At 48.4% G+C, this 24,749-nt stretch overlaps 4 protein-coding genes across 4 annotated transcripts in view; all 4 read left to right on the top strand.

Moving 5' to 3' along the window:
* Positions 1 to 24,749, top strand: part of TSPEAR (thrombospondin type laminin G domain and EAR repeats) — a 180,463-nt gene that overhangs the window by 107,149 nt on the left and 48,565 nt on the right. The gene's annotated exons all lie outside the window — the stretch shown is intronic.
* Positions 2,007 to 2,708, top strand: LOC136173122 (keratin-associated protein 10-8-like). Its single transcript, XM_065942449.1, has one exon. The coding sequence runs from the start codon at positions 2,007 to 2,009 to the stop codon at positions 2,706 to 2,708; it is 702 nt and encodes a 233-aa protein (XP_065798521.1).
* Positions 9,896 to 10,564, top strand: LOC136173125 (keratin-associated protein 10-8-like). The gene has a single exon (XM_065942451.1). It carries the CDS (start codon positions 9,896 to 9,898, stop codon positions 10,562 to 10,564), a length of 669 nt encoding a protein of 222 aa, XP_065798523.1.
* LOC136173126 (keratin-associated protein 10-8-like) lies at positions 17,752 to 18,420 on the top strand. The gene has a single exon (XM_065942452.1). The coding sequence runs from the start codon at positions 17,752 to 17,754 to the stop codon at positions 18,418 to 18,420; it is 669 nt and encodes a 222-aa protein (XP_065798524.1).

The raw sequence follows: 24,749 nt of genomic DNA, 5'->3' as shown, positions 1-24,749 counted from the left end.
TCCCGACCCAGGAATTGAACCAGGGTCTCCTGCATTGCAGGTGGATTCTTTACCAAGTGAGCCCTGAGGGAAGCCCTGTTTAGTCACTAAGTTGTGTGTAACTCTTTGTGACCCCATGGACTATAGCCTGCCAGGCTCCTCTGTGCATGGGATCTCCCAGGCAAGAATACTGGAGTGGGTGCTATTTCCCTCTTCAGAGGATTTTCCCACCCGGAGATCGAACTCACATCTGCTGCATTGCAGGTGGATTCTTAACCACCGAGCCACCTGGGAAGCCCTCACGCCTATCAGAATGGCCAAAATGTAAACCCTCACAATATCGACTGTTGGCCAAGGATACACAGCCACGACAACATTCACACATTGCTGGTGGGAATGCAGAATGGCACAGCCACTTGGGAAAAGAGCTTAGCAGGTTCCTATCAAGCTAAACAGACAGTTCCCATCCGATCCAGCTATGCCGCGCCTGGGTGTTTGTCCTAGAGAAGTGAAAACACGATCACACGAAAACCTGTACATAAAGAATGTTGACAGCAGGTTTGTTCATAATCATCAAAAACGTGAAGTCATGAAAATGTCTCCCAACTGCCCAATGAACAAATGGTGGGGCACCCTCACCACAGACACTACGCAGCAGGAAAAGGGAGGAGCCTCGGATGCACACAGCACCGCAGCCACTGCGTTTTGCTGAGCGAAAGAAGCCAGACCCCAAAGGCCACCTGGTGTACGATTCCATGTGTGTGACCTCCCAGGAAAGACACCACTGCAGTGATTTTGGATCAGCACTTGCCAGGGGCTTCGGACCGAGGGAGGGGCTGATTCCAGTGGAACAGGAGTTTGGGGGCCTGTATGGTCTGACTGGGGTGTGTCTGCATTTGTAAAAACTCAGAGTACTGCACAAGGCAATGAGTGGATCGAAGGCCAGAGGGGTAGGGCAGCTAGCAGTACTTGCTTCTACAGGGTCAAGCAATGGACTTCCTCTCCCTTAGACTGCTGTGTGCTGACTGTGTTGTTCTTTATTAATATTTGTTATATTCTCCTGCCTTTGGGCTTGCCCTTTTTCTGGACCATGTACTCTCAAGGTGGTTTTTGTAGATCGTGTATGACTGGCTTCTTTTCAGAATACCTCTCTTATCCGAAATGCTCTAATCTCCATCCACCTGATTATCCACTTCCCTCAGACTTTCAATATTTGGTTCCACTGTCTTCAGGAACGTTGACTGGCTGAGCAAAGTCGGATGCCAAACTCTCTGGAAGCTTTTAGGCTGTTTCCTCGTATTTGGTGTCAGACATTTCACCAGTATGTCAGATACGCGCCGTTTTCCGTTCATCTTGTCTTGTGTTTGGTCAAAGTTCCAAATCTGAAACACCGTGTCTCTTTCCCTTCTCTCTGGAAAATGTTCTGTTTCTCCCATTGCTGCCCACGTTCTCTCTCTGGAGACCCTGGCTGATGGAGTGGGACCTTCCCTCCATCATGCTCTGTGCTTGAGACATGTCTTGATTCTTCTCACTCACTCCTGCTCCCTTTGGCTGGTCTGTCCACTGTTCAGCCCTGGTGCTTGAGAGGGACATCCTACAGCAGGTGACAGCACTGTCCCAACTTTGAGCTCTGAGATGCCCAGTCACTGAGATGGGGGGAATCACAGCCACTCACCTGCAGAGCCATGGAGACAGCTGGGAGGGGAGCAGCTGGCAGGCACACACGGGTGGGGTTTCAGGACCCTTGATCAGTCCTGTGTTTGCTGAGGAACCTCACACAGCTCAGGGGTGATCCAGTCCTCAATCAGGACATGCATTTTACAAGCAGCAAACTCTTGTGTAAATAAACAAGAAGTAACAAGGGCTCAAAACACCAACAAGGAAAGGGAAGCCTCAGGGAGCCTTCAGCTGGACCAACACACACCTGGACGGGGTATAAAAGGCCCAGAGCCCTGAGCAGCACTCACACACTCACTCACTCACACACACTCACATCCTCACCCTCCTCCAGCCCAACCACTTCCACCATGGCCACTTCTGCCTTGTCCGTCTGCTCCAGTGACCTGAGTTACGGCAGCCGGGTCTGCTTGCCTGGGTCCTATGACTCCTGCACCGGCTCCTCCTGGCAGGTAGACGACTGTCCAGAGAGCTGCTGTGAGCCCCCCTGCTGTGCCCCCAGCTGCTGCACCCCGGCCCCCCGCCTGACCCTCCTCTGTGCCCCAGTGAGCTGCGAGTCCAGCCCCTGCTGCCAGCCAGCCTGCAGCAACTCCTGCCTGGCCTCATGCTGCCAGACGTCTAGCTGTCAGCCCTCCTGCTGCACCTCCTCCCCCTGCCCTCAGGCCTGCTGTGAGCCCATCTGCTGCAGGCCCGTCTGCTGCAGGCCTGTCTGCTGCAGGCCCGTCTGCTGTGAGCCCGTCTGCTGCAGGCCCGTCTGCTGCACGCCTGTCTGTTGCACGACCGTCTGCTGCAGGCCCGTGTGCTGTGAGGCCTCCACCTGCTCAGCCTCCTTGTGCTGCCAGCCCAACCCCTGCTCCTCGGTCAGTTGCAGACCCTCCTCCTCCGTGTCCCTCCTCTGCCGCCCCGTGTGCCGCCCCGCCTGCTGCGTGCCCGCCTCCTCCTGCCAGCCCAGCTGCTGCCGCCCGGCCTCCTGCGTGTCCCTACTCTGCCGGCCCGCGTGCTCCCGCCCTGCTTGCTGCATCCCAACCTCGGCCCCGGAGCCCTGTTGCTGACCTGGCACATTGCCAACTCCTTCCAGGGCCAATCTGAAACTTCTGTAGCTTTGAGCCCAGTCTGGGGTCTCCTTCTGCCCCAGAATTTCCTGTTAGCAGGATGGGCTGGCTCCTGGTTCCCTCCAGGCCCTGAGATTCAGCCAGCATCCTGCTTTCCATCCTTCTTAGTCATGGATTTTATCCTGACCTAGGTGAGGGGTCTGCTTGTTAACAAATAAAAGTCACTGTCATGCCATCTCTGTGCCTGGAGTGCATATCTGGTCAAACCCTGGGAAAGACCTTTGTTGTGGACAGTGGGCTGGGCTGGGTTAGAAACCTGGCCTTGAGCTCGGTTCAAAACAGTAACATCATCAGGCTCGGCTCCCCCACGCACTGCTCCTCTCTGCCTGGGTGTCCTGAGGCCATAGTTCTCCTGCAGCCTCCAGTCCAGAGTATCCTGATCACCTGTAGACCGTGCATGAAGTGAGTGATGGGGGGGAGTGGGGCACATATTCACGCCCTGGGCTTGTACACTGGGAACATGGGGCCTCACTAGTGATAAAGGAGACCCCGTTTAATAAACATTTGCCTTGAAGACGTAAAGCTTACTCCAGAAACAGCATCAGACAGGCTGGTGTCAGCCATTCTCTAGTGCCCTGGATATGAGTGTGAGTGCTTCCCCCAGTGTGTGGAGGTCTTGATGTTGAGAGCCACATGCAGTGATTTTAGAAGCCTGTGTGAGTCATGGTTCTCCAGAAAAGTACCTATAAGACATGTGCACAAATGCAGAGATTGATTTTGAGGAGCTAGCTCACAGTTTGAAGGTTGGCAAAAACCAAATCTGCAGGGTGAGTTTGCAGGGAAGAGTTGGTGTTGCAGCTACAGATGACCTGCTGGTGGAATCTCTTTCTCCTTGAGGACCTCAGTCCGGTTTCAAGGTCTTCAACTGTCTGGGTGTGGCCCACCCACATTTTGTAGGGCAATCTGTTTTACTCAGAGTCCAATGATTTACTCAGAGTCCAGATTCCAATTGTTCACCTAGGAAACAACCATATCATGACATCCAGCCATGTTTACCCAGACAACTGGGCACCGTGGCCTGGTCAAGCTGACACTTGAAACTATCCACCTCAGGGATCAGCAGCCAACGGGGATGGGGTATTTGGAACTGGTAGGTGCACACAGTCTGATGCCTTCAGGAATTCAAGTAATAAGGCAGCTGTCCCTCTTGGGAAATACAGGGAGGAGGGACATACCCTGGCCCTGTTGTGACAGTGTTGGGTAGGCAAACACCTGCGGGGCAGTGTGAAGGGCCTTGACTGGGGGACTCAAATGTAACTGTACCTATTATAATACGCATGCATGTGTGCTGAGTTGCTTCAACCTTGTCTGATTCTTTGTGACCTTAGGTACTGTTACCTGCCTGACTCTTCTGTCCATGAGATTCTCCAGGCAAGAGTGCAGGAGTGGGTTTCTGTGCCCTTCTCCAGGGGATCTTCCTGAATCAGGGATCAAATCTGTGTCTCCTGCAGTTGCTGCTGGCAGGCGAATTCTTTACTGCTGAGCCACAGGGGAAGCCCAACTATTATAATAGCCACATTTAAAAGTGAAAAAAGACAGGTAGAGTTTATTTAATTACATTTTATTAAACCAAAAATATGCAAAATTTTTAAAGAGATGGGAATACCAGGCCATCTTACCTATCTCCTGAGAAACCTATATGTGGGTCAAGAAGCAATGATTAGAACTGGATATATAATAGTAAACTGGTTCCAAATTGGGAAAGGCGGTATACTGTCACCCTGCTTATTTAGCTTATATGCAGAGTACATCATCAAAATCCCAGGTGGGATGAACTACAAGCTGGAATCAAGATGTCTAGGAGAAATATCAACAACCTTAGTTATGCAGATGATACCACCCTTATAGCAGAAAGTGAAGAGAAACTAAAGAGCCTCTTGATGACGGTGAAAGAGGAGAGTGAAAAAGCTGACATGAAACTCAACATTCAAAAAACTAGGATTATGGCATCTGGTCCCATCATATCATGGAAAATAGATGGGGAAACAATGGAAACAGTGACAGACTTTATTTGGGGGGGACTTCAAAATCACAGCAGATGGTGACTGCAGCCATGAAATTAAAAGATGCTTGCTCCTTGGAAGTAAAGCTATGACCAAACTAGACAGCATATTAAGAAGCAGAGACATTACTTTGCCAACAAAGGTCTGTCTAGTCAAAGCTATCCTTTTTCCAGTATTCATGTATGGATGTGAGAGTTGGACCAAAAAAAAGACTGAGCACCAAAGAATTGATGATTTTGAACTGTGGTGTTGGAGAAGACTCTTGAGAGTCCCTTGGGCAGCAAGGAGATCAAGCCTGAATATTCACTGGAATGACTGATGCTAAAGAAGAAGCTCCAATAATTTGGCCACCTGAGGCAAAGAGCTGACTCATTAGACAGGACTGTAACGTTGGGAAAGATTGACGGCAAAAGGAGAAGTAGGCGGCAGAGGGTGAGATGCTTAGATAGCATCATCGACTCAGTAGGTATGAATTTGAGCAAACTCTGGGAGATAGTGGAGGACAGAGGAGCCTGGAGTGCTGCAGTCCATAGGGTCGCAAAATTGGACTTAACTTAGTGACTGAACAACAACAACAATCCAAAAGCTTAGCGTTTCAATACATCTGATATTAATGAAGTGTCATAAACTCACCACGGTCTTTGCCTGGGTAGGATCAGACTTTGTGTGTACCAACTGAACCCATTGCTCTGGCTGTTTAGACTTTTCTTCCTCTCCTTCTCACCTACACCTGCCCAATTCTCCACGTGGACCTGTATGTTTCCTCACTTGGCCCTTTGTCTTCTTTCTTTCTGGTTTTCGTTTTTAAGATTCTTTTAACCTGGACTATTTTTAGTCTTATTGAATTTGTTCCCACGATGCTTCTTTTTTATGTTTTGGTTTTTCTGGCTGAGGGCCATGTGGGGTCTTGTCTCCCTGACCAGGGACTGAACCCACACCCTATGCACTAGAAGGTGGATTCTTAACCCTTGGACCTCCAGGGAAGTCCCATCGTTTCTCTTGTCTCTTTAACTGTTTCTCCAAGAGGGAAACATGCGTAGAGTGTTTTCCAAACTCTTTTTAATGTGAACATACACTGCCGTCCTCTTTACTTGAGAAAGATATAATGGCCTCTCAGGTGGCACTAGTGGTAAAGAACTGGCCAGCTTATGCAGGAGAAAGATGTAATAATTTGAAAGTAGGGAAAATCAGAATTAGTCCCCAGTGTTCCCCCAGAAGGTCTGTGTCTTTCACTGTTTGGTGGAAGAGGTCTGGGGTCCTCCTGGTAATAGTTCATTTCCAGACCAGACTGTTGGCCATTTTTTCCTGCCTGGTGATGGAGCTGCCCTTCATTTGGTTCATTTAAAAACTGCCAATTTGGAAAATTCAACAGTGGCCACAGGACTGGAAAGGTCAGTTTTCATTCCAATCCCAAAAAAGGTAATGCCAAAGAATGCTCAAACTACCGCAGAATTGCACTCGTCTCACACATTAGCAAAGTAATGCTCAAAATTCTCCAAGCCAGGTTTCAACAGTACGTGAACTGTGAACTACCAGATATTCAAGCTGGTTTTAGAAAAGGCAGAGAAACCAGAGATCAAATTGCCAACATCCGCTGGATCATTGACAAAGCAAGAGAGTTCCAGAAAAGCATCTATTTCTGCTTTATTGACTATCCCAAAGCCTTTGACTGTGTGGATCACAATAAACTGTGGAAAATTCTGAAAGAGATGGGAATACCAGACTACCTGACCTGCCTCTTGAGAAATCTGTATGCAGGTCAGGAAGCAGCAGTTAGAATTGGACGTGGAACAACAGACTGGTTCCAAATAGGAAAAGGAGTACATCAAGGCTGTATATTGTCACCATGCTTATTTAACTTATATTCAGATTACAGCATGAGACACGCACTGGGCTGGAAGAAGAACAAGCTGGAATCAAGATTGCTGTGACATATATCAATAACCTCAGATATGCAGATGACACCACCTTTATAGCAGAAAGTGAAGAAGAATTAAAGAGCCACTTGATGAAAGTGAAAGAGGAGAGTAAAAATTGGCTTAAAACTCAACATTCAGAAAAGAAAGACTATGGCATCTTGTCCCCTTACTTCATGGCAAATAGATGGAGAAAAAGTGGAAACAGTGGCAGACTTTATTTTTGTGGGGCTCCAAAATCACTGCAGATCATGACTGCAACCATCAAATTAAAAGACACTTACTCCTTGGAAGGAAAGTTGTGACCAACCTAGACAGCATATTAAAAAGCAGAGACATTACTTTGCCAACAAAGGTCTGTCTAGTCAAAGCTATGATTTTTCTAGTAGTTGTGTATGGATGTGAGAGTTGGACTATAAAGAAAGCTGAGCGCTGAAGAATTAATGCTTTTGAACTGTGATGTTGGAGAATACTCTTGAGAGTCCCTTGGACTGCAAGGAGATCTAACCAGTCCATCCTAAAGGGAATCAGTCCTGAATGTTCATCGGAAGGACTGATGCTGAAGCTGAAACTCCAATCCTTTGGCCACTTGATGCAAAGAACTGACTCATTTGAAAAGTCCCTGATGCTGGGAAAGATTGAAGGCAGGTGGAAAAGGGGGTGAGAGAGGATGAGATGGTTGGATGGCATCACCGACTCAATTAACATGAGTTTGAGTAAACTCCACGAGTTGGTGATGGACAGGGAGGCCTGTGTGGGAGGACACAGGGAGGCCTGTGTGGGAGGACAGGGAGGACAGTGTGCTGTGGTCCATGGGGTCACAGTCGGACGTGACTGAGCGACTGAACTGAACTGACTGAATGTATGTTTATGGTGGGCTCCAAAAATCCGATGCTCTTGAATTCCTGAGGCCCTTCCAGTCCAAACACATGTACCTTGGTGGACTCAGCTCAGAGTGGTTCGTGTTCAGTCCTGTCTTTACTGTTTTATCCTAGCTCTTCTTTCTTCCTTGTTAGCAACTGAGTGATCACATCTGGTGTCAGCAAAACAGAAGGTCTGTTTGCTACATTTTCTCTCATCATATTTGGGGATTTATGCTTTACCTCTGTTGGGCTACCCTTGTGGCTCAGCTGGTAAAGAATCTGCCTGCAATGCGGGAGACATGGGTTCAATCCCTGGGTTGGGAAGATCCCCTGGAGAAAGGAAAGGCTACCCACTCCAGTATTCTGGCCTGGAGAATTCCATGGACTGTATAATCTATGGGGTTGCAAAAAGTCAGACACGACTGAGCAAGTTTCACTACACTCTGTTGGAGTAAGAAGTGGCACCTCCCTCCAGTATTCTTGCTTGGAGAATCCCATGGACAGCGGAACCTGGCGGGCTACAGTTCCATGGGGTCACAAAGAGTCTGGCACAACTGAGCCCCTGAACAAGCATGCATACTTTACCTCTGTGGTTTGGAGGAACTAGCAGTGTTTGTGCTGAGAACCACAGAGTTGATTTTCTTTGGGGTAAATTTTTCTCTTTCCCGCCTCTGTTGTAAAATTTCAGCACAGCTGTCTTGGTAAATTTCCTTGGACACATGCTTCCCTCTGTGTCTAGCACTGAAGTTGGCCTGGGGGAATGCCTGGGTAAGACTCTCAATCCTATATCCAGATGGCTGGCTTCCAGTCCCAGTCCTGATACTTTGGGCTGTGTGACCTGGAGATGGTTGCTTAAGTTCTCTGTGCCTGGGCTTCCTCATCTATTTACAGAAACTTCCTTGCTGAGTGGATGTGAAATCAAGTGACTTGGCAGGTGTAGAGAGTTCAGATCACCACCTGGCCTAGAAGAGGTGCTCAGTGTCATCTGACCCCACAGCTGTGGTCAGGGCCACCGTGATGACCACTGCCCAGATGTCACTGTCTTCCCCAGAGTCAGCCTTGCTGACTTTCTGTTTCAGGCTCCCTGGTACCATGTCTTCTTGTATCCACAAGGAAAACCAACTCTTGCTGAGCTTTACTTTGGGTGTTGCCTCAGGTCCTCGAGTCTCTGCTGCTCACACGTGGGGTCTCCAGGAGGAGACCCTCCCTCTCTCTGAGTCTTTCAGGGCATCACCCTTGAGGAAGACAAACTTGGCCAGAGGGGCAGCTTGCTCGGTTGAGAAGTGTGGGGTGCACATTGTGCTGTGAGCAGTTGGGTTTGGGTGAAAGGTTGATGAACGTGGCCCTGACTCAGGTACCTGTGAGCACTACTCTCTGAAGAGACCTCCTAACAGACTGCACGTATGACCATGCTCCGTTAACGCTCCACTCAGGCACACTGGCTGGGTTGCAGGGGACTGGATGTCCCTCTCACCATGCTTTCTGCTGACAGAGCAGCTGCTGGAGGGGGGGGTCCCAGGATCTCCCAGCATCCCCCGCTGAACATGACCCTCCCCTGGATCCACGGTCACATCCCCTGGACCACTTGCATTATACAGACGTGCACATGTCACATTACACCTAAATTTTAAAATACGTAAAAGTTAAAATAATATTAAAAGTGCTGTACCTCAAACAGAGGAGAGCTGCAACGTCTAAATTCACCAATTTAGAGACATGTTCACCTCTAAACCTCACTCAGCATAGTCCCTTTTTTCAGTTGCTCAGTCGTGTCCGACTTTTCGTGACCCCATGGACTAGAGAACAACAGGATTCCCTGTCCTTCACCATTTCCCAGAGCCTGCTCAAACTCATGTCCACTGAATCAAAGTTGCCATCTAACCAACTCATCCTCTGTTGTCCCTTCTCCTCCTGCTTTAATCTTTCCAAATCAGGTGCTTTCCTAAAGAGTCAGCTCTTTGAATCAGGTGGCCAAAGGATTGGAGCTTCAGCTTCAATCCTTCCAGTGAATATTCAGGGTTCATTTCCTTTAAGATCTTACCTCAGACATTGTCTATATCTTTTCTGGAGCCAAACAAAGGAGAAGTGGGAAAACATCCTGCAACATGGGATATTTATACTCACAGGTTTAATGAGTGAAAACTGTGGAAACCACGCCAGCACTAATGAGGGGCTCCTGCAGTCAGCTGTCAACCCCAACAAGGAAGGGAGGACCTGGGAGTCTCCTGTGGGAACAACACAAGCCAGGGGCCAGGTATAAAAGCCCTGCATCCCCAAGCACATCACACACACAGCTCATACACTCACACACACTCAAACCATCCTGCAGCCCCACCGCCTGCACCATGGCCTCCTCCACCCTGTCTGTCTGCTCCAGCGACCTGAGCTACAACTGTCCAGAGAGCTGCTGTGAGCCCCCCTGCTGTGCCCCCAGCTGCTGTGTCCCGGGCCCCCGCCTGACCCTCCTCTGCGCCCCAGTGAGCTGCAAGTCCAGCCCCTGCTGCCAGCCCGCCTGCAGCAGCTCCTGCCTGATCTCATGCTGCCAGCCGTCTAGCTGCCAACCCTCCTGCTGCACCTCCTCCCCCTGCCAGCAGGCCTGCTGTGAGCCCGCCTGCTGTGAGCCTGTCTGCTGTGAGCCTGTCTGCTGCAGGCCTGTCTGCTGCAGGCCCGTCTGCTGCAGGCCCGTGTGCTGTGAGGCCGTCTGCTGCAGGCCCGTCTGCTGCACGCCTGTCTGTTGCACGACCGTCTGCTGCAGGCCCGTGTGCTGTGAGGCCTCCACCTGCTCAGCCTCCTTGTGCTGCCAGCCCAACCCCTGCTCCTCGGTCAGTTGCAGACCCTCCTCCTCCGTGTCCCTCCTCTGCCGCCCCGTGTGCCGCCCCGCCTGCTGCGTGCCCGCCTCCTCCTGCCAGCCCAGCTGCTGCCGCCCGGCCTCCTGCGTGTCCCTACTCTGCCGGCCCGCGTGCTCCCGCCCTGCTTGCTGCATCCCAACCTCGGCCCCGGAGCCCTGTTGCTGACCTGGCACATTGCCAACTCCTTCCAGGGCCAATCTGAAACTTCTGTAGCTTTGAGCCCAGTCTGGGGTCTCCTTCTGCCCCAGAATTTCCTGTTAGCAGGATGGGCTGGCTCCTGGTTCCCTCCAGGCCCTGAGATTCAGCCAGCATCCTGCTTTCCATCCTTCTTAGTCATGGATTTTATCCTGACCTAGGTGAGGGGTCTGCTTGTTAACAAATAAAAGTCACTGTCATGCCATCTCTGTGCCTGGAGTGCATATCTGGTCAAACCCTGGGAAAGACCTTTGTTGTGGACAGTGGGCTGGGCTGGGTTAGAAACCTGGCCTTGAGCTCGGTTCAAAACAGTAACATCATCAGGCTCGGCTCCCCCACGCACTGCTCCTCTCTGCCTGGGTGTCCTGAGGCCATAGTTCTCCTGCAGCCTCCAGTCCAGAGTATCCTGATCACCTGTAGACCGTGCATGAAGTGAGTGATGGGGGGGAGTGGGGCACATATTCACGCCCTGGGCTTGTACACTGGGAACATGGGGCCTCACTAGTGATAAAGGAGACCCCGTTTAATAAACATTTGCCTTGAAGACGTAAAGCTTACTCCAGAAACAGCATCAGACAGGCTGGTGTCAGCCATTCTCTAGTGCCCTGGATATGAGTGTGAGTGCTTCCCCCAGTGTGTGGAGGTCTTGATGTTGAGAGCCACATGCAGTGATTTTAGAAGCCTGTGTGAGTCATGGTTCTCCAGAAAAGTACCTATAAGACATGTGCACAAATGCAGAGATTGATTTTGAGGAGCTAGCTCACAGTTTGAAGGTTGGCAAAAACCAAATCTGCAGGGTGAGTTTGCAGGGAAGAGTTGGTGTTGCAGCTACAGATGACCTGCTGGTGGAATCTCTTTCTCCTTGAGGACCTCAGTCCGGTTTCAAGGTCTTCAACTGTCTGGGTGTGGCCCACCCACATTTTGTAGGGCAATCTGTTTTACTCAGAGTCCAATGATTTACTCAGAGTCCAGATTCCAATTGTTCACCTAGGAAACAACCATATCATGACATCCAGCCATGTTTACCCAGACAACTGGGCACCGTGGCCTGGTCAAGCTGACACTTGAAACTATCCACCTCAGGGATCAGCAGCCAACGGGGATGGGGTATTTGGAACTGGTAGGTGCACACAGTCTGATGCCTTCAGGAATTCAAGTAATAAGGCAGCTGTCCCTCTTGGGAAATACAGGGAGGAGGGACATACCCTGGCCCTGTTGTGACAGTGTTGGGTAGGCAAACACCTGCGGGGCAGTGTGAAGGGCCTTGACTGGGGGACTCAAATGTAACTGTACCTATTATAATACGCATGCATGTGTGCTGAGTTGCTTCAACCTTGTCTGATTCTTTGTGACCTTAGGTACTGTTACCTGCCTGACTCTTCTGTCCATGAGATTCTCCAGGCAAGAGTGCAGGAGTGGGTTTCTGTGCCCTTCTCCAGGGGATCTTCCTGAATCAGGGATCAAATCTGTGTCTCCTGCAGTTGCTGCTGGCAGGCGAATTCTTTACTGCTGAGCCACAGGGGAAGCCCAACTATTATAATAGCCACATTTAAAAGTGAAAAAAGACAGGTAGAGTTTATTTAATTACATTTTATTAAACCAAAAATATGCAAAATTTTTAAAGAGATGGGAATACCAGGCCATCTTACCTATCTCCTGAGAAACCTATATGTGGGTCAAGAAGCAATGATTAGAACTGGATATATAATAGTAAACTGGTTCCAAATTGGGAAAGGCGGTATACTGTCACCCTGCTTATTTAGCTTATATGCAGAGTACATCATCAAAATCCCAGGTGGGATGAACTACAAGCTGGAATCAAGATGTCTAGGAGAAATATCAACAACCTTAGTTATGCAGATGATACCACCCTTATAGCAGAAAGTGAAGAGAAACTAAAGAGCCTCTTGATGACGGTGAAAGAGGAGAGTGAAAAAGCTGACATGAAACTCAACATTCAAAAAACTAGGATTATGGCATCTGGTCCCATCATATCATGGAAAATAGATGGGGAAACAATGGAAACAGTGACAGACTTTATTTGGGGGGGACTTCAAAATCACAGCAGATGGTGACTGCAGCCATGAAATTAAAAGATGCTTGCTCCTTGGAAGTAAAGCTATGACCAAACTAGACAGCATATTAAGAAGCAGAGACATTACTTTGCCAACAAAGGTCTGTCTAGTCAAAGCTATCCTTTTTCCAGTATTCATGTATGGATGTGAGAGTTGGACCAAAAAAAAGACTGAGCACCAAAGAATTGATGATTTTGAACTGTGGTGTTGGAGAAGACTCTTGAGAGTCCCTTGGGCAGCAAGGAGATCAAGCCTGAATATTCACTGGAATGACTGATGCTAAAGAAGAAGCTCCAATAATTTGGCCACCTGAGGCAAAGAGCTGACTCATTAGACAGGACTGTAACGTTGGGAAAGATTGACGGCAAAAGGAGAAGTAGGCGGCAGAGGGTGAGATGCTTAGATAGCATCATCGACTCAGTAGGTATGAATTTGAGCAAACTCTGGGAGATAGTGGAGGACAGAGGAGCCTGGAGTGCTGCAGTCCATAGGGTCGCAAAATTGGACTTAACTTAGTGACTGAACAACAACAACAATCCAAAAGCTTAGCGTTTCAATACATCTGATATTAATGAAGTGTCATAAACTCACCACGGTCTTTGCCTGGGTAGGATCAGACTTTGTGTGTACCAACTGAACCCATTGCTCTGGCTGTTTAGACTTTTCTTCCTCTCCTTCTCACCTACACCTGCCCAATTCTCCACGTGGACCTGTATGTTTCCTCACTTGGCCCTTTGTCTTCTTTCTTTCTGGTTTTCGTTTTTAAGATTCTTTTAACCTGGACTATTTTTAGTCTTATTGAATTTGTTCCCACGATGCTTCTTTTTTATGTTTTGGTTTTTCTGGCTGAGGGCCATGTGGGGTCTTGTCTCCCTGACCAGGGACTGAACCCACACCCTATGCACTAGAAGGTGGATTCTTAACCCTTGGACCTCCAGGGAAGTCCCATCGTTTCTCTTGTCTCTTTAACTGTTTCTCCAAGAGGGAAACATGCGTAGAGTGTTTTCCAAACTCTTTTTAATGTGAACATACACTGCCGTCCTCTTTACTTGAGAAAGATATAATGGCCTCTCAGGTGGCACTAGTGGTAAAGAACTGGCCAGCTTATGCAGGAGAAAGATGTAATAATTTGAAAGTAGGGAAAATCAGAATTAGTCCCCAGTGTTCCCCCAGAAGGTCTGTGTCTTTCACTGTTTGGTGGAAGAGGTCTGGGGTCCTCCTGGTAATAGTTCATTTCCAGACCAGACTGTTGGCCATTTTTTCCTGCCTGGTGATGGAGCTGCCCTTCATTTGGTTCATTTAAAAACTGCCAATTTGGAAAATTCAACAGTGGCCACAGGACTGGAAAGGTCAGTTTTCATTCCAATCCCAAAAAAGGTAATGCCAAAGAATGCTCAAACTACCGCAGAATTGCACTCGTCTCACACATTAGCAAAGTAATGCTCAAAATTCTCCAAGCCAGGTTTCAACAGTACGTGAACTGTGAACTACCAGATATTCAAGCTGGTTTTAGAAAAGGCAGAGAAACCAGAGATCAAATTGCCAACATCCGCTGGATCATTGACAAAGCAAGAGAGTTCCAGAAAAGCATCTATTTCTGCTTTATTGACTATCCCAAAGCCTTTGACTGTGTGGATCACAATAAACTGTGGAAAATTCTGAAAGAGATGGGAATACCAGACTACCTGACCTGCCTCTTGAGAAATCTGTATGCAGGTCAGGAAGCAGCAGTTAGAATTGGACGTGGAACAACAGACTGGTTCCAAATAGGAAAAGGAGTACATCAAGGCTGTATATTGTCACCATGCTTATTTAACTTATATTCAGATTACAGCATGAGACACGCACTGGGCTGGAAGAAGAACAAGCTGGAATCAAGATTGCTGTGACATATATCAATAACCTCAGATATGCAGATGACACCACCTTTATAGCAGAAAGTGAAGAAGAATTAAAGAGCCACTTGATGAAAGTGAAAGAGGAGAGTAAAAATTGGCTTAAAACTCAACATTCAGAAAAGAAAGACTATGGCATCTTGTCCCCTTACTTCATGGCAAATAGATGGAGAAAAAGTGGAAACAGTGGCAGACTTTATTTTTGTGGGGCTCCAAAATCACTGCAGATCATGACTGCAACCATCAAATTAAAAGACACTTACTCCTTGGAAGGAAAGTTGTGACCAACCTAGACAGCATATTAAAAAGCAGAGACATTACTTTGCCAACAAAGGTCTGTCTAGTCAAAGCTATGATTTTTCTAGTAGTTGTGTATGGATGTGAGAGTTGGACTATAAAGAAAGCTGAGCGCTGAAGAATTAATGCTTTTGAACTGTGATGTTGGAGAATACTCTTGAGAGTCCCTTGGACTGCAAGGAGATCTAACCAGTCCATCCTAAAGGGAATCAGTCCTGAATGTTCATCGGAAGGACTGATGCTGAAGCTGAAACTCCAATCCTTTGGCCACTTGATGCAAAGAACTGACTCATTTGAAAAGTCCCTGATGCTGGGAAAGATTGAAGGCAGGTGGAAAAGGGGGTGAGAGAGGATGAGATGGTTGGATGGCATCACCGACTCAATTAACATGAGTTTGAGTAAACTCCACGAGTTGGTGATGGACAGGGAGGCCTGTGTGGGAGGACACAGGGAGGCCTGTGTGGGAGGACAGGGAGGACAGTGTGCTGTGGTCCATGGGGTCACAGTCGGACGTGACTGAGCGACTGAACTGAACTGACTGAATGTATGTTTATGGTGGGCTCCAAAAATCCGATGCTCTTGAATTCCTGAGGCCCTTCCAGTCCAAACACATGTACCTTGGTGGACTCAGCTCAGAGTGGTTCGTGTTCAGTCCTGTCTTTACTGTTTTATCCTAGCTCTTCTTTCTTCCTTGTTAGCAACTGAGTGATCACATCTGGTGTCAGCAAAACAGAAGGTCTGTTTGCTACATTTTCTCTCATCATATTTGGGGATTTATGCTTTACCTCTGTTGGGCTACCCTTGTGGCTCAGCTGGTAAAGAATCTGCCTGCAATGCGGGAGACATGGGTTCAATCCCTGGGTTGGGAAGATCCCCTGGAGAAAGGAAAGGCTACCCACTCCAGTATTCTGGCCTGGAGAATTCCATGGACTGTATAATCTATGGGGTTGCAAAAAGTCAGACACGACTGAGCAAGTTTCACTACACTCTGTTGGAGTAAGAAGTGGCACCTCCCTCCAGTATTCTTGCTTGGAGAATCCCATGGACAGCGGAACCTGGCGGGCTACAGTTCCATGGGGTCACAAAGAGTCTGGCACAACTGAGCCCCTGAACAAGCATGCATACTTTACCTCTGTGGTTTGGAGGAACTAGCAGTGTTTGTGCTGAGAACCACAGAGTTGATTTTCTTTGGGGTAAATTTTTCTCTTTCCCGCCTCTGTTGTAAAATTTCAGCACAGCTGTCTTGGTAAATTTCCTTGGACACATGCTTCCCTCTGTGTCTAGCACTGAAGTTGGCCTGGGGGAATGCCTGGGTAAGACTCTCAATCCTATATCCAGATGGCTGGCTTCCAGTCCCAGTCCTGATACTTTGGGCTGTGTGACCTGGAGATGGTTGCTTAAGTTCTCTGTGCCTGGGCTTCCTCATCTATTTACAGAAACTTCCTTGCTGAGTGGATGTGAAATCAAGTGACTTGGCAGGTGTAGAGAGTTCAGATCACCACCTGGCCTAGAAGAGGTGCTCAGTGTCATCTGACCCCACAGCTGTGGTCAGGGCCACCGTGATGACCACTGCCCAGATGTCACTGTCTTCCCCAGAGTCAGCCTTGCTGACTTTCTGTTTCAGGCTCCCTGGTACCATGTCTTCTTGTATCCACAAGGAAAACCAACTCTTGCTGAGCTTTACTTTGGGTGTTGCCTCAGGTCCTCGAGTCTCTGCTGCTCACACGTGGGGTCTCCAGGAGGAGACCCTCCCTCTCTCTGAGTCTTTCAGGGCATCACCCTTGAGGAAGACAAACTTGGCCAGAGGGGCAGCTTGCTCGGTTGAGAAGTGTGGGGTGCACATTGTGCTGTGAGCAGTTGGGTTTGGGTGAAAGGTTGATGAACGTGGCCCTGACTCAGGTACCTGTGAGCACTACTCTCTGAAGAGACCTCCTAACAGACTGCACGTATGACCATGCTCCGTTAACGCTCCACTCAGGCACACTGGCTGGGTTGCAGGGGACTGGATGTCCCTCTCACCATGCTTTCTGCTGACAGAGCAGCTGCTGGAGGGGGGGGTCCCAGGATCTCCCAGCATCCCCCGCTGAACATGACCCTCCCCTGGATCCACGGTCACATCCCCTGGACCACTTGCATTATACAGACGTGCACATGTCACATTACACCTAAATTTTAAAATACGTAAAAGTTAAAATAATATTAAAAGTGCTGTACCTCAAACAGAGGAGAGCTGCAACGTCTAAATTCACCAATTTAGAGACATGTTCACCTCTAAACCTCACTCAGCATAGTCCCTTTTTTCAGTTGCTCAGTCGTGTCCGACTTTTCGTGACCCCATGGACTAGAGAACAACAGGATTCCCTGTCCTTCACCATTTCCCAGAGCCTGCTCAAACTCATGTCCACTGAATCAAAGTTGCCATCTAACCAACTCATCCTCTGTTGTCCCTTCTCCTCCTGCTTTAATCTTTCCAAATCAGGTGCTTTCCTAAAGAGTCAGCTCTTTGAATCAGGTGGCCAAAGGATTGGAGCTTCAGCTTCAATCCTTCCAGTGAATATTCAGGGTTCATTTCCTTTAAGATCTTACCTCAGACATTGTCTATATCTTTTCTGGAGCCAAACAAAGGAGAAGTGGGAAAACATCCTGCAACATGGGATATTTATACTCACAGGTTTAATGAGTGAAAACTGTGGAAACCACGCCAGCACTAATGAGGGGCTCCTGCAGTCAGCTGTCAACCCCAACAAGGAAGGGAGGACCTGGGAGTCTCCTGTGGGAACAACACAAGCCAGGGGCCAGGTATAAAAGCCCTGCATCCCCAAGCACATCACACACACAGCTCATACACTCACACACACTCAAACCATCCTGCAGCCCCACCGCCTGCACCATGGCCTCCTCCACCCTGTCTGTCTGCTCCAGCGACCTGAGCTACAACTGTCCAGAGAGCTGCTGTGAGCCCCCCTGCTGTGCCCCCAGCTGCTGTGTCCCGGGCCCCCGCCTGACCCTCCTCTGCGCCCCAGTGAGCTGCAAGTCCAGCCCCTGCTGCCAGCCCGCCTGCAGCAGCTCCTGCCTGATCTCATGCTGCCAGCCGTCTAGCTGCCAACCCTCCTGCTGCACCTCCTCCCCCTGCCAGCAGGCCTGCTGTGAGCCCGCCTGCTGTGAGCCTGTCTGCTGTGAGCCTGTCTGCTGCAGGCCTGTCTGCTGCAGGCCCGTCTGCTGCAGGCCCGTGTGCTGTGAGGCCGTCTGCTGCAGGCCCGTCTGCTGCACGCCTGTCTGTTGCACGACCGTCTGCTGCAGGCCCGTGTGCTGTGAGGCCTCCACCTGCTCAGCCTCCTTGTGCTGCCAGCCCAACCCCTGCTCCTCGGTCAGTTGCAGACCCTCCTCCTCCGTGTCCCTCCTCTGCCGCCCCGTGTGCCGCCCCGCCTGCTGCGTGCCCGCCTCCTCCTGCAAGCCCAGCTGCTGCCACCCAGCCTCCTGCGTTTCCCTGCTCTGCCATCCCGCGTGCTACCGCCCTGCTTGCTGCCTCCCATCCTTGGCCCCGGAGCCCTGTTGCTGACCTGGCACATTGCCAACTCCTTCCAGGGCCAACGCTGACTTTCACCTGAAACTTATGTAGTCTTGAGCCCAGTCTGGGGTCTCCTTCTGCCCCAGAATTTCCTGTTAGCAAGCTGGGCTGGCTCCTGGTTCCCTGCAGGTCCTGAGATTCAGCCAGCATCCTGCTCTCCATCCTTGTTGGTCATGATTTTTCCTGACCTAGGTGAGGGGTCTGACTGTTAACAAATAAAGTCACTGTCATGCCATCTCTGTGCCTGGAGTGCATATCTGGCCAAACCTTGGGAAAGACCTTTGTTGTGGACATTGAGCTGGGATGGTTTAGAAACCTGTCCTTGAGCTGCATCCAGGACAGTAACATCATCAGGCTCGGCTCCTCACACCCTGCTCCTCTCTGCCTGGGTGTCCTGTGGCCGAGGTTCTCCTGCAGCCTCCAGTCCAGAGTATTCTGCTCACCTGTAGACCCTGCATGAAGCGAGTGATGTGGGGGAGTGGGACCCATGTTCAGGCCCCGGGCTTGCACACTAGGAACATGGGGCCTCAGTAGTGACAAAGGAGACCCCGTTTAATAAACATCTGCCTTGAATACGTAAAGCTTATTCCAGAAACAGCTTCAGACAGGCTGGTGCCAGCTGTTCTCTAGTGCCCTGGACATGAGTGTGAGTGTTTTCCTCTGTGTGCGGAGGTCTTGATGTTGAGAACCACATGCTGTGATGTTGGAAGCCTGTGTGAGTCAGGGTTCTCCAGAGAAAGAACCAATAAGACATGCGCACATATGCAGAGATTGATGTTGAGGAGCTAGCTCACAGTTTAGAGGCAGGCAAGATCCACATCTGTACAGTGAGCTTCCTGGGAAGAGTTGGTATTGTAGTTACAAATGACCTGCTGATAGAATGTCTTTTTCCATGGGGGACCTCAGTCTGGTCTCAAGGTCTTCAACTGCTTGGGTGTGGCCCAGCCACATTTTGTAGGGCAATCTGTTTTACTCAGAGTCCAATGATTTCAGTGTTGATCTCACCCAAGAAACAACTGTGTCATGACATCCAGACCTGTTTTCTCAGACAACTGGGCACTATGACCTGATCAAGTTGACACTTGAAACTATCCATCACAGGGACTGACAGCCAAGGGGGATGGGGTATTTGGAAATGGCAGGTGCTCACTGGATGAGCCCTCGGGAATTCAAGTATTAAGGCAGCTATCCCTCTTGGGAAATACAGGAAAGAGGGACATACCCTGGCCCTGTTGGGACAGTGTTGGGTAAGCAAAGACCTTGAGGGCAGTGTGAAGGGCCTTGACTGGGGGCCTAAAATGTAATTGTTCCTATTACAATATGCATGCATGTGTGCTGAGTTGTTTCAAGTGCATCTGATTCTTTGTGACCTTAGGGACTGTTACCTGCCTGACTCTTCTGTCCATGAGATTCTCCAGGCAAGAGTGCAGGAGTGGGTTTCTGTGCCCTCCTCCAAGGGATCACACTGACCTGAGGATCAAATCTGTGTCTCCTGCAGTTCTTGCTGGCATGTGAATTCTTTACTGCTGAACCACAGGGCAAGCCCAACTATTATAATAGCAAAATTTTAAAGTGAAAAAAGATGGGTAGAATTCATTTAATTGCATTTTATTTAACTGAATCTATGCAAAAGTTTCAAAGAGATGGGAATACCAGACCACCTTACCTATCTCCCGAGAAACCTTTATGTGGGTCAAGAAGCAATGATTAGAACTGGATATATAAAAGTAGACTGGTTCCAAATTGGGAAAGGAGTATCAAGGCTGTATATTGTAATCCTGCTTATTTAGTTTGTATGCAGAGCCCATCATCTGAAATGCCAGGTGGCATGAAGTACAAGCTGGAATCAAGATGGCTAGGAGAAATATCATCAACCTTAGTTATGCAGATGATACCACCCTTATGGCAGAAAGTGAAGAGAAACTAAAGAGCTTGTTGATGAGTGTGGAAGAGGAGAGTGAAAAAGCTGACATGAAACTCAACATTCAAAAAACTAAGATCATGGCATCTGGTCTCATCTTTTCATGGGAAATAGATGGGGGGAAATGGAAACAGTGACAGACTTTATTTTGGGGGGCTCCAAAATCACTGCAGATGGTGACTGCAGCCATGAAATAAAAGATGCTTGCCCCTTGGTGAAAACCTATGACCCACCTAGACAGCATATTAAGAAGCAGAGACATTACTTTGCCAACAAGGTCTGTCTAGTCAAAGCTATAGTTTTTCCAGTAGTCATATATGGTTTTGAGAATTGGACCATAAAGAAGGCTGAGCGTCAGAGAATTGCTTTTGACCTGTGGTGTTGGAGAAGACTCTTGAGAGCCCCTTGGACAGCAAGGAGATCAAGTCTGAATATTCATTGGAAGGACTGATGCTAAAGCTGAAGCTCCAATACTTTGACCACCTGAAGCGAAGAGCTGACTCATTAGAAAACACTCTAATGTTGGAAAAAATTGATGGCAAAAGGAGAAGCAGGCGGCAGAAGGTGAGATGCTTAGATAGTGTCATCGACTCAGTGGGTATGATTTGAGCAAACTCTGGGACATAGTGGAGGACAGAGGAGCCTGGCATGCTGCAGTCCATAGGGTCAAAATAACGGGACTTAACTTAGTGACTGAACAACAACAACAATCCAAAAGCTTAGCATTTCAATACACCTGATATTGAAGAAGTATCAGAACCTCACCAGGGTCACTGCCCGGGAAGGATCAGACTGTGTGTGACCAACAGAACCCATCGCTCTGGCTGTTTAGACTTTTCTTCCTCTCCTTCTCACCTACACCTGCCCAATTTCCCACGTGGTCCTGTATGTTTCCTCACTTGGCCCTTTGTCTTCTTTCTTTCTGGTTTTGTTTTTAAGATTTTTTTAAGTGGACCATTTTTAAACTCTTTATTGGATTTGTTCACATGTTGCTTCTGTTTTATGATTTGGTTTTTCTGGCTGAGGGGCGTGTGGGATCTTTGACTCCCTGACCAGGGACTGAACCCACACCCCATGCTCTGGAAGGTGGATCCTTAACCCCTGGACCTCCAGGGGAAGCCCATCATTTGTCTTATCTCTTTAAATGTTTCTCCAAGAGGGAAACATCAGTAGAGTGTTTTCTAAGGGCTTTTTTTTTTATGTGAAAATACACTGCCGTTCTCTTTACTTGAGAAGGATATAGTGGACTTCTCAGGTGACACCAGCGGTAAAGAATTTGCCTGCCAATGCAGGAGAAAGATGTAATAATTTGAAAATAGGAAACGTCAGCCTTAGTCCCCAGTGTTTCCCTTGAAGGTTTGTGCATTTCACTGTTTGGTGGGAAAGGTCGGGGGTCTGCCTGGTAGTAGTTCATCTCCAGACCAGACTGTAGGCCGATTTTTCCTGCCTGGAGATGGAGCTGCCCATCATTCAGTTCACTTAAAAACTGCCAATTTGGTAAACTCAGCAGTGGCCACAGGACTGAAAAGGTCAGTTTCCATTCCAATCCCTAAGAAAGGCAATGCCAAAGAATGCTCCAACTACTGCACAATTGCACTCATCTCACACACTAGCAAATTAATGCTCAAAATTCTCCAAGCCAGGCTTCAGCAGTAGGTGACTTGTGAACTATCAGATGTTCAAGCTGGTTTTCGAAAAGGTAAAGGAACCAAAGATCAAACGGCCAACATCCGCTGGATCATTGACAAAGCAAGAGAGAAAAAAAAAAGGAAAAGCAAGAGAGTTCCAGAAAAACATTGATTTCTGTTTTATTGACTATGCCAAAGCCTTTGACTATGTGGATCACAATAAACTGTGGAAAATTCTGAAAGAGATGGGAATACCAGACCACCTGATCTGCCTCTTGAGAAATCTGTATGCAAGTCAGGAAGCAAGAGTTAGAACTGTATGTGGAACAACATACAGTTCCAAATAGGAAATGAGTATGTCAAGGCTGTATACTGTCACCGTGCTTTTTTAACTTATTCGCAGAGTACTTCATGAGAAACGCTGGGCTTAAGAAGCACAAGCTGGAATCAAGATTTCTGGGAGAAATATCAATAACCTCAGATATGCAGATGACACCACCCTTATGGCAGAAAGTGAAGAAGAACTAAAGAACCTCTTGATGAAAGTGAAAGAGAAGAGTGAAAAAATTGACTTAAAACTCAGCATTCAGAAAACAAAGATCATGGCATCTAGTCCCATCATTTCATGGCAAATAGATGGAGAAACAGTGGAAACAGTGGCAGACTTTATTTTGGGAGCTCCAAAATCACTGCAGATGATGATTGCAGCCATGAAATTAAAAGAAGCTTACTCCTTGGAAGGAAAGTTCTGACCAACCTAAACAGCATATTAAAAAGCAGAGACACTACTTTGCCAACAAAGGTCTGTCTAGTCAAAGCTATGGTTTTTTCAGTATTTGTGTGTGGATGTGAGAGTTGGACTATAAAGAAAGCTGAGCACCGAAGAATTGATGCTTTTGAACTGTGGTGTTGGAGAAGACTCTTGAGAGTCCCTTGGACTGCAAGGAGATCCAACCAGTCCATCCTAGAGGAAATCAGTTCTGAATGTTCATTGGAAGGACTGATGCTGAAGCTGAAACTCCAATCTTTGGCCACCCGATTCGAAGAGCTGACTCAATTGAAAAGACCCTGATGCTGGGAAAGATTGAAGGCAGGAGGAGAAGGGGGCGAGAAAGGATGAGATGGTTGGATGGCATCACCGATTCAATGGACATGAGTTTGAGTAAACTCCAGGAGTTGGTGACGGACAGTGAGGCCTGGCGTGCTGCAGTCCTGAGGTCGCAGTCAGACCTGACTGAGTGACTGAACTGAACTGAGTGAATGTATGTTTATGGTTGGCTCTAAAAATCCGATGCTCTTGAATTCATGAGTCCCTTCCAGTCCAAACACATGCACCTTGGTGCACTCAGCTCAGAGTGGTTCGTGTTCAGTCCTGTCTTTACTGTTGTATCCTAGCTTTTCCTTCTTCCTTGTTAGCAACTGAGCAATCATGTTTGGAATCAGCGAAACACATGATCTGTTTACTACATTTTCTCTCATCATATTTGGGGATATATGCTTTACCTCTGTTGGGCTTCCCTTGTGGCTCAGCTGGTAAAGATCTGCCTGCAATGAGGGAGAGCTTGTTCTATCCTGGGAATGGGAAGATCCCCTGGAGAACGGAAAGGCTACCCACTCCAGTATTTTGCCCTGGAGAATTCCATGGACTGTATAATCTGTGGTGTCACAAAAAGTCAGACACGACTGAGAAAGTTTCACTACACTCTGTTGGAGTAAGAAGTGGCACTCCCTCCAGTGTTCTTGTTTGGAGAATCCCATGGACAGAGGAACCTGGCGGGCTACAGTTCCATGGGGTCACAAAGAGTCAGGCACGACTGAGCCCCTGAGTAAGCATGCATACTTTACCTCTGTGGTTTGGAGGAACTAACAGTGTTTGTGCTGAAAACCAGAGTTGATTTTCTGTGGTGTTAATTTTGCTCTTTCCCACCTCTGTTGTAAATTTTCAGCACAGCTGCCTGGTGGTAGATTTCCTTGGACACATGCTTCCTTCTGTGTCTAGCACTGAAGTTGGCCTGGGGGAATGCCTGGGTAAGAGCCTCAATCCTATATATAGACGGCTGACTTCCAGGCCCAGTCCTGATACTTTGGGCTGTGTGACCTGAGATGGTTGCTTAAGTTCTCTGTGCCTGGGCTTCCTCATCTATTTACAGAAACTTCCTTGCTGAGAGGATGTGAATCAAGTGACTTGGCAGGTGTAGAGAGTTCAGGTCACCACCTGGCCTAGACCAGGTGCTCAGACACTGTCATCTGACCCCACAGCCATGGTCAGCACCACCATGATGACCACTGCCCATATGTCACGGTTTTTCCCACAGTCAGCCCATGCTGATTTTCTGTTCCAGGCTCCGTGGGATCACATCTTCTTGTATCCACAAGGGAAACCAACACTTGCCTAAGCTTTATTTTGGGTGTTGCCTTGGGTCCTTGAGTCTCTGCTGCTCACATGCGAGGTCTCCAGGAGGAGACCCTCCCTCTCTCTGAGTCTTTCAGGGCATCACCCTTTGCCGGACCAGCCGGGAGATTTCAACGAGCAACACGACGCGTTCATTTAGGCTAAGAAATAAAGACACAGGACAGATGGGGTCGAGAGGATCGCTGCAGTCAACGATGCTCCTTTATTTCTCTAAGCTTCATTTATACTTAAACCAAGAAGGAGGCATCCCAAAGAAAATTCTTCCCCATGTACATCATCTTTAAGATAACAATAATTAGAACTCTCACTAGGCGCCAGAGCACAGGAATGGCATCCTGGTTTATATTAGGGGTAATCG

The sequence above is a fragment of the Muntiacus reevesi genome, chromosome 8 (genome assembly GCF_963930625.1).
Source record: "Muntiacus reevesi chromosome 8, mMunRee1.1, whole genome shotgun sequence".
Classification (NCBI taxonomy): Eukaryota; Metazoa; Chordata; class Mammalia; order Artiodactyla; family Cervidae; genus Muntiacus; species Muntiacus reevesi.
This window is presented reverse-complemented; position numbering and strand designations above follow the sequence as displayed.

Coding starts and splice junctions, on each gene's coding strand:
- LOC136173125 (XM_065942451.1), top strand. CDS start 9,896: ATGGCCTCCTCCACCCTGTCTGTCTGCTCCAGCGACCTGAGCTACAAC.
- LOC136173126 (XM_065942452.1), top strand. CDS start 17,752: ATGGCCTCCTCCACCCTGTCTGTCTGCTCCAGCGACCTGAGCTACAAC.
- LOC136173122 (XM_065942449.1), top strand. CDS start 2,007: ATGGCCACTTCTGCCTTGTCCGTCTGCTCCAGTGACCTGAGTTACGGC.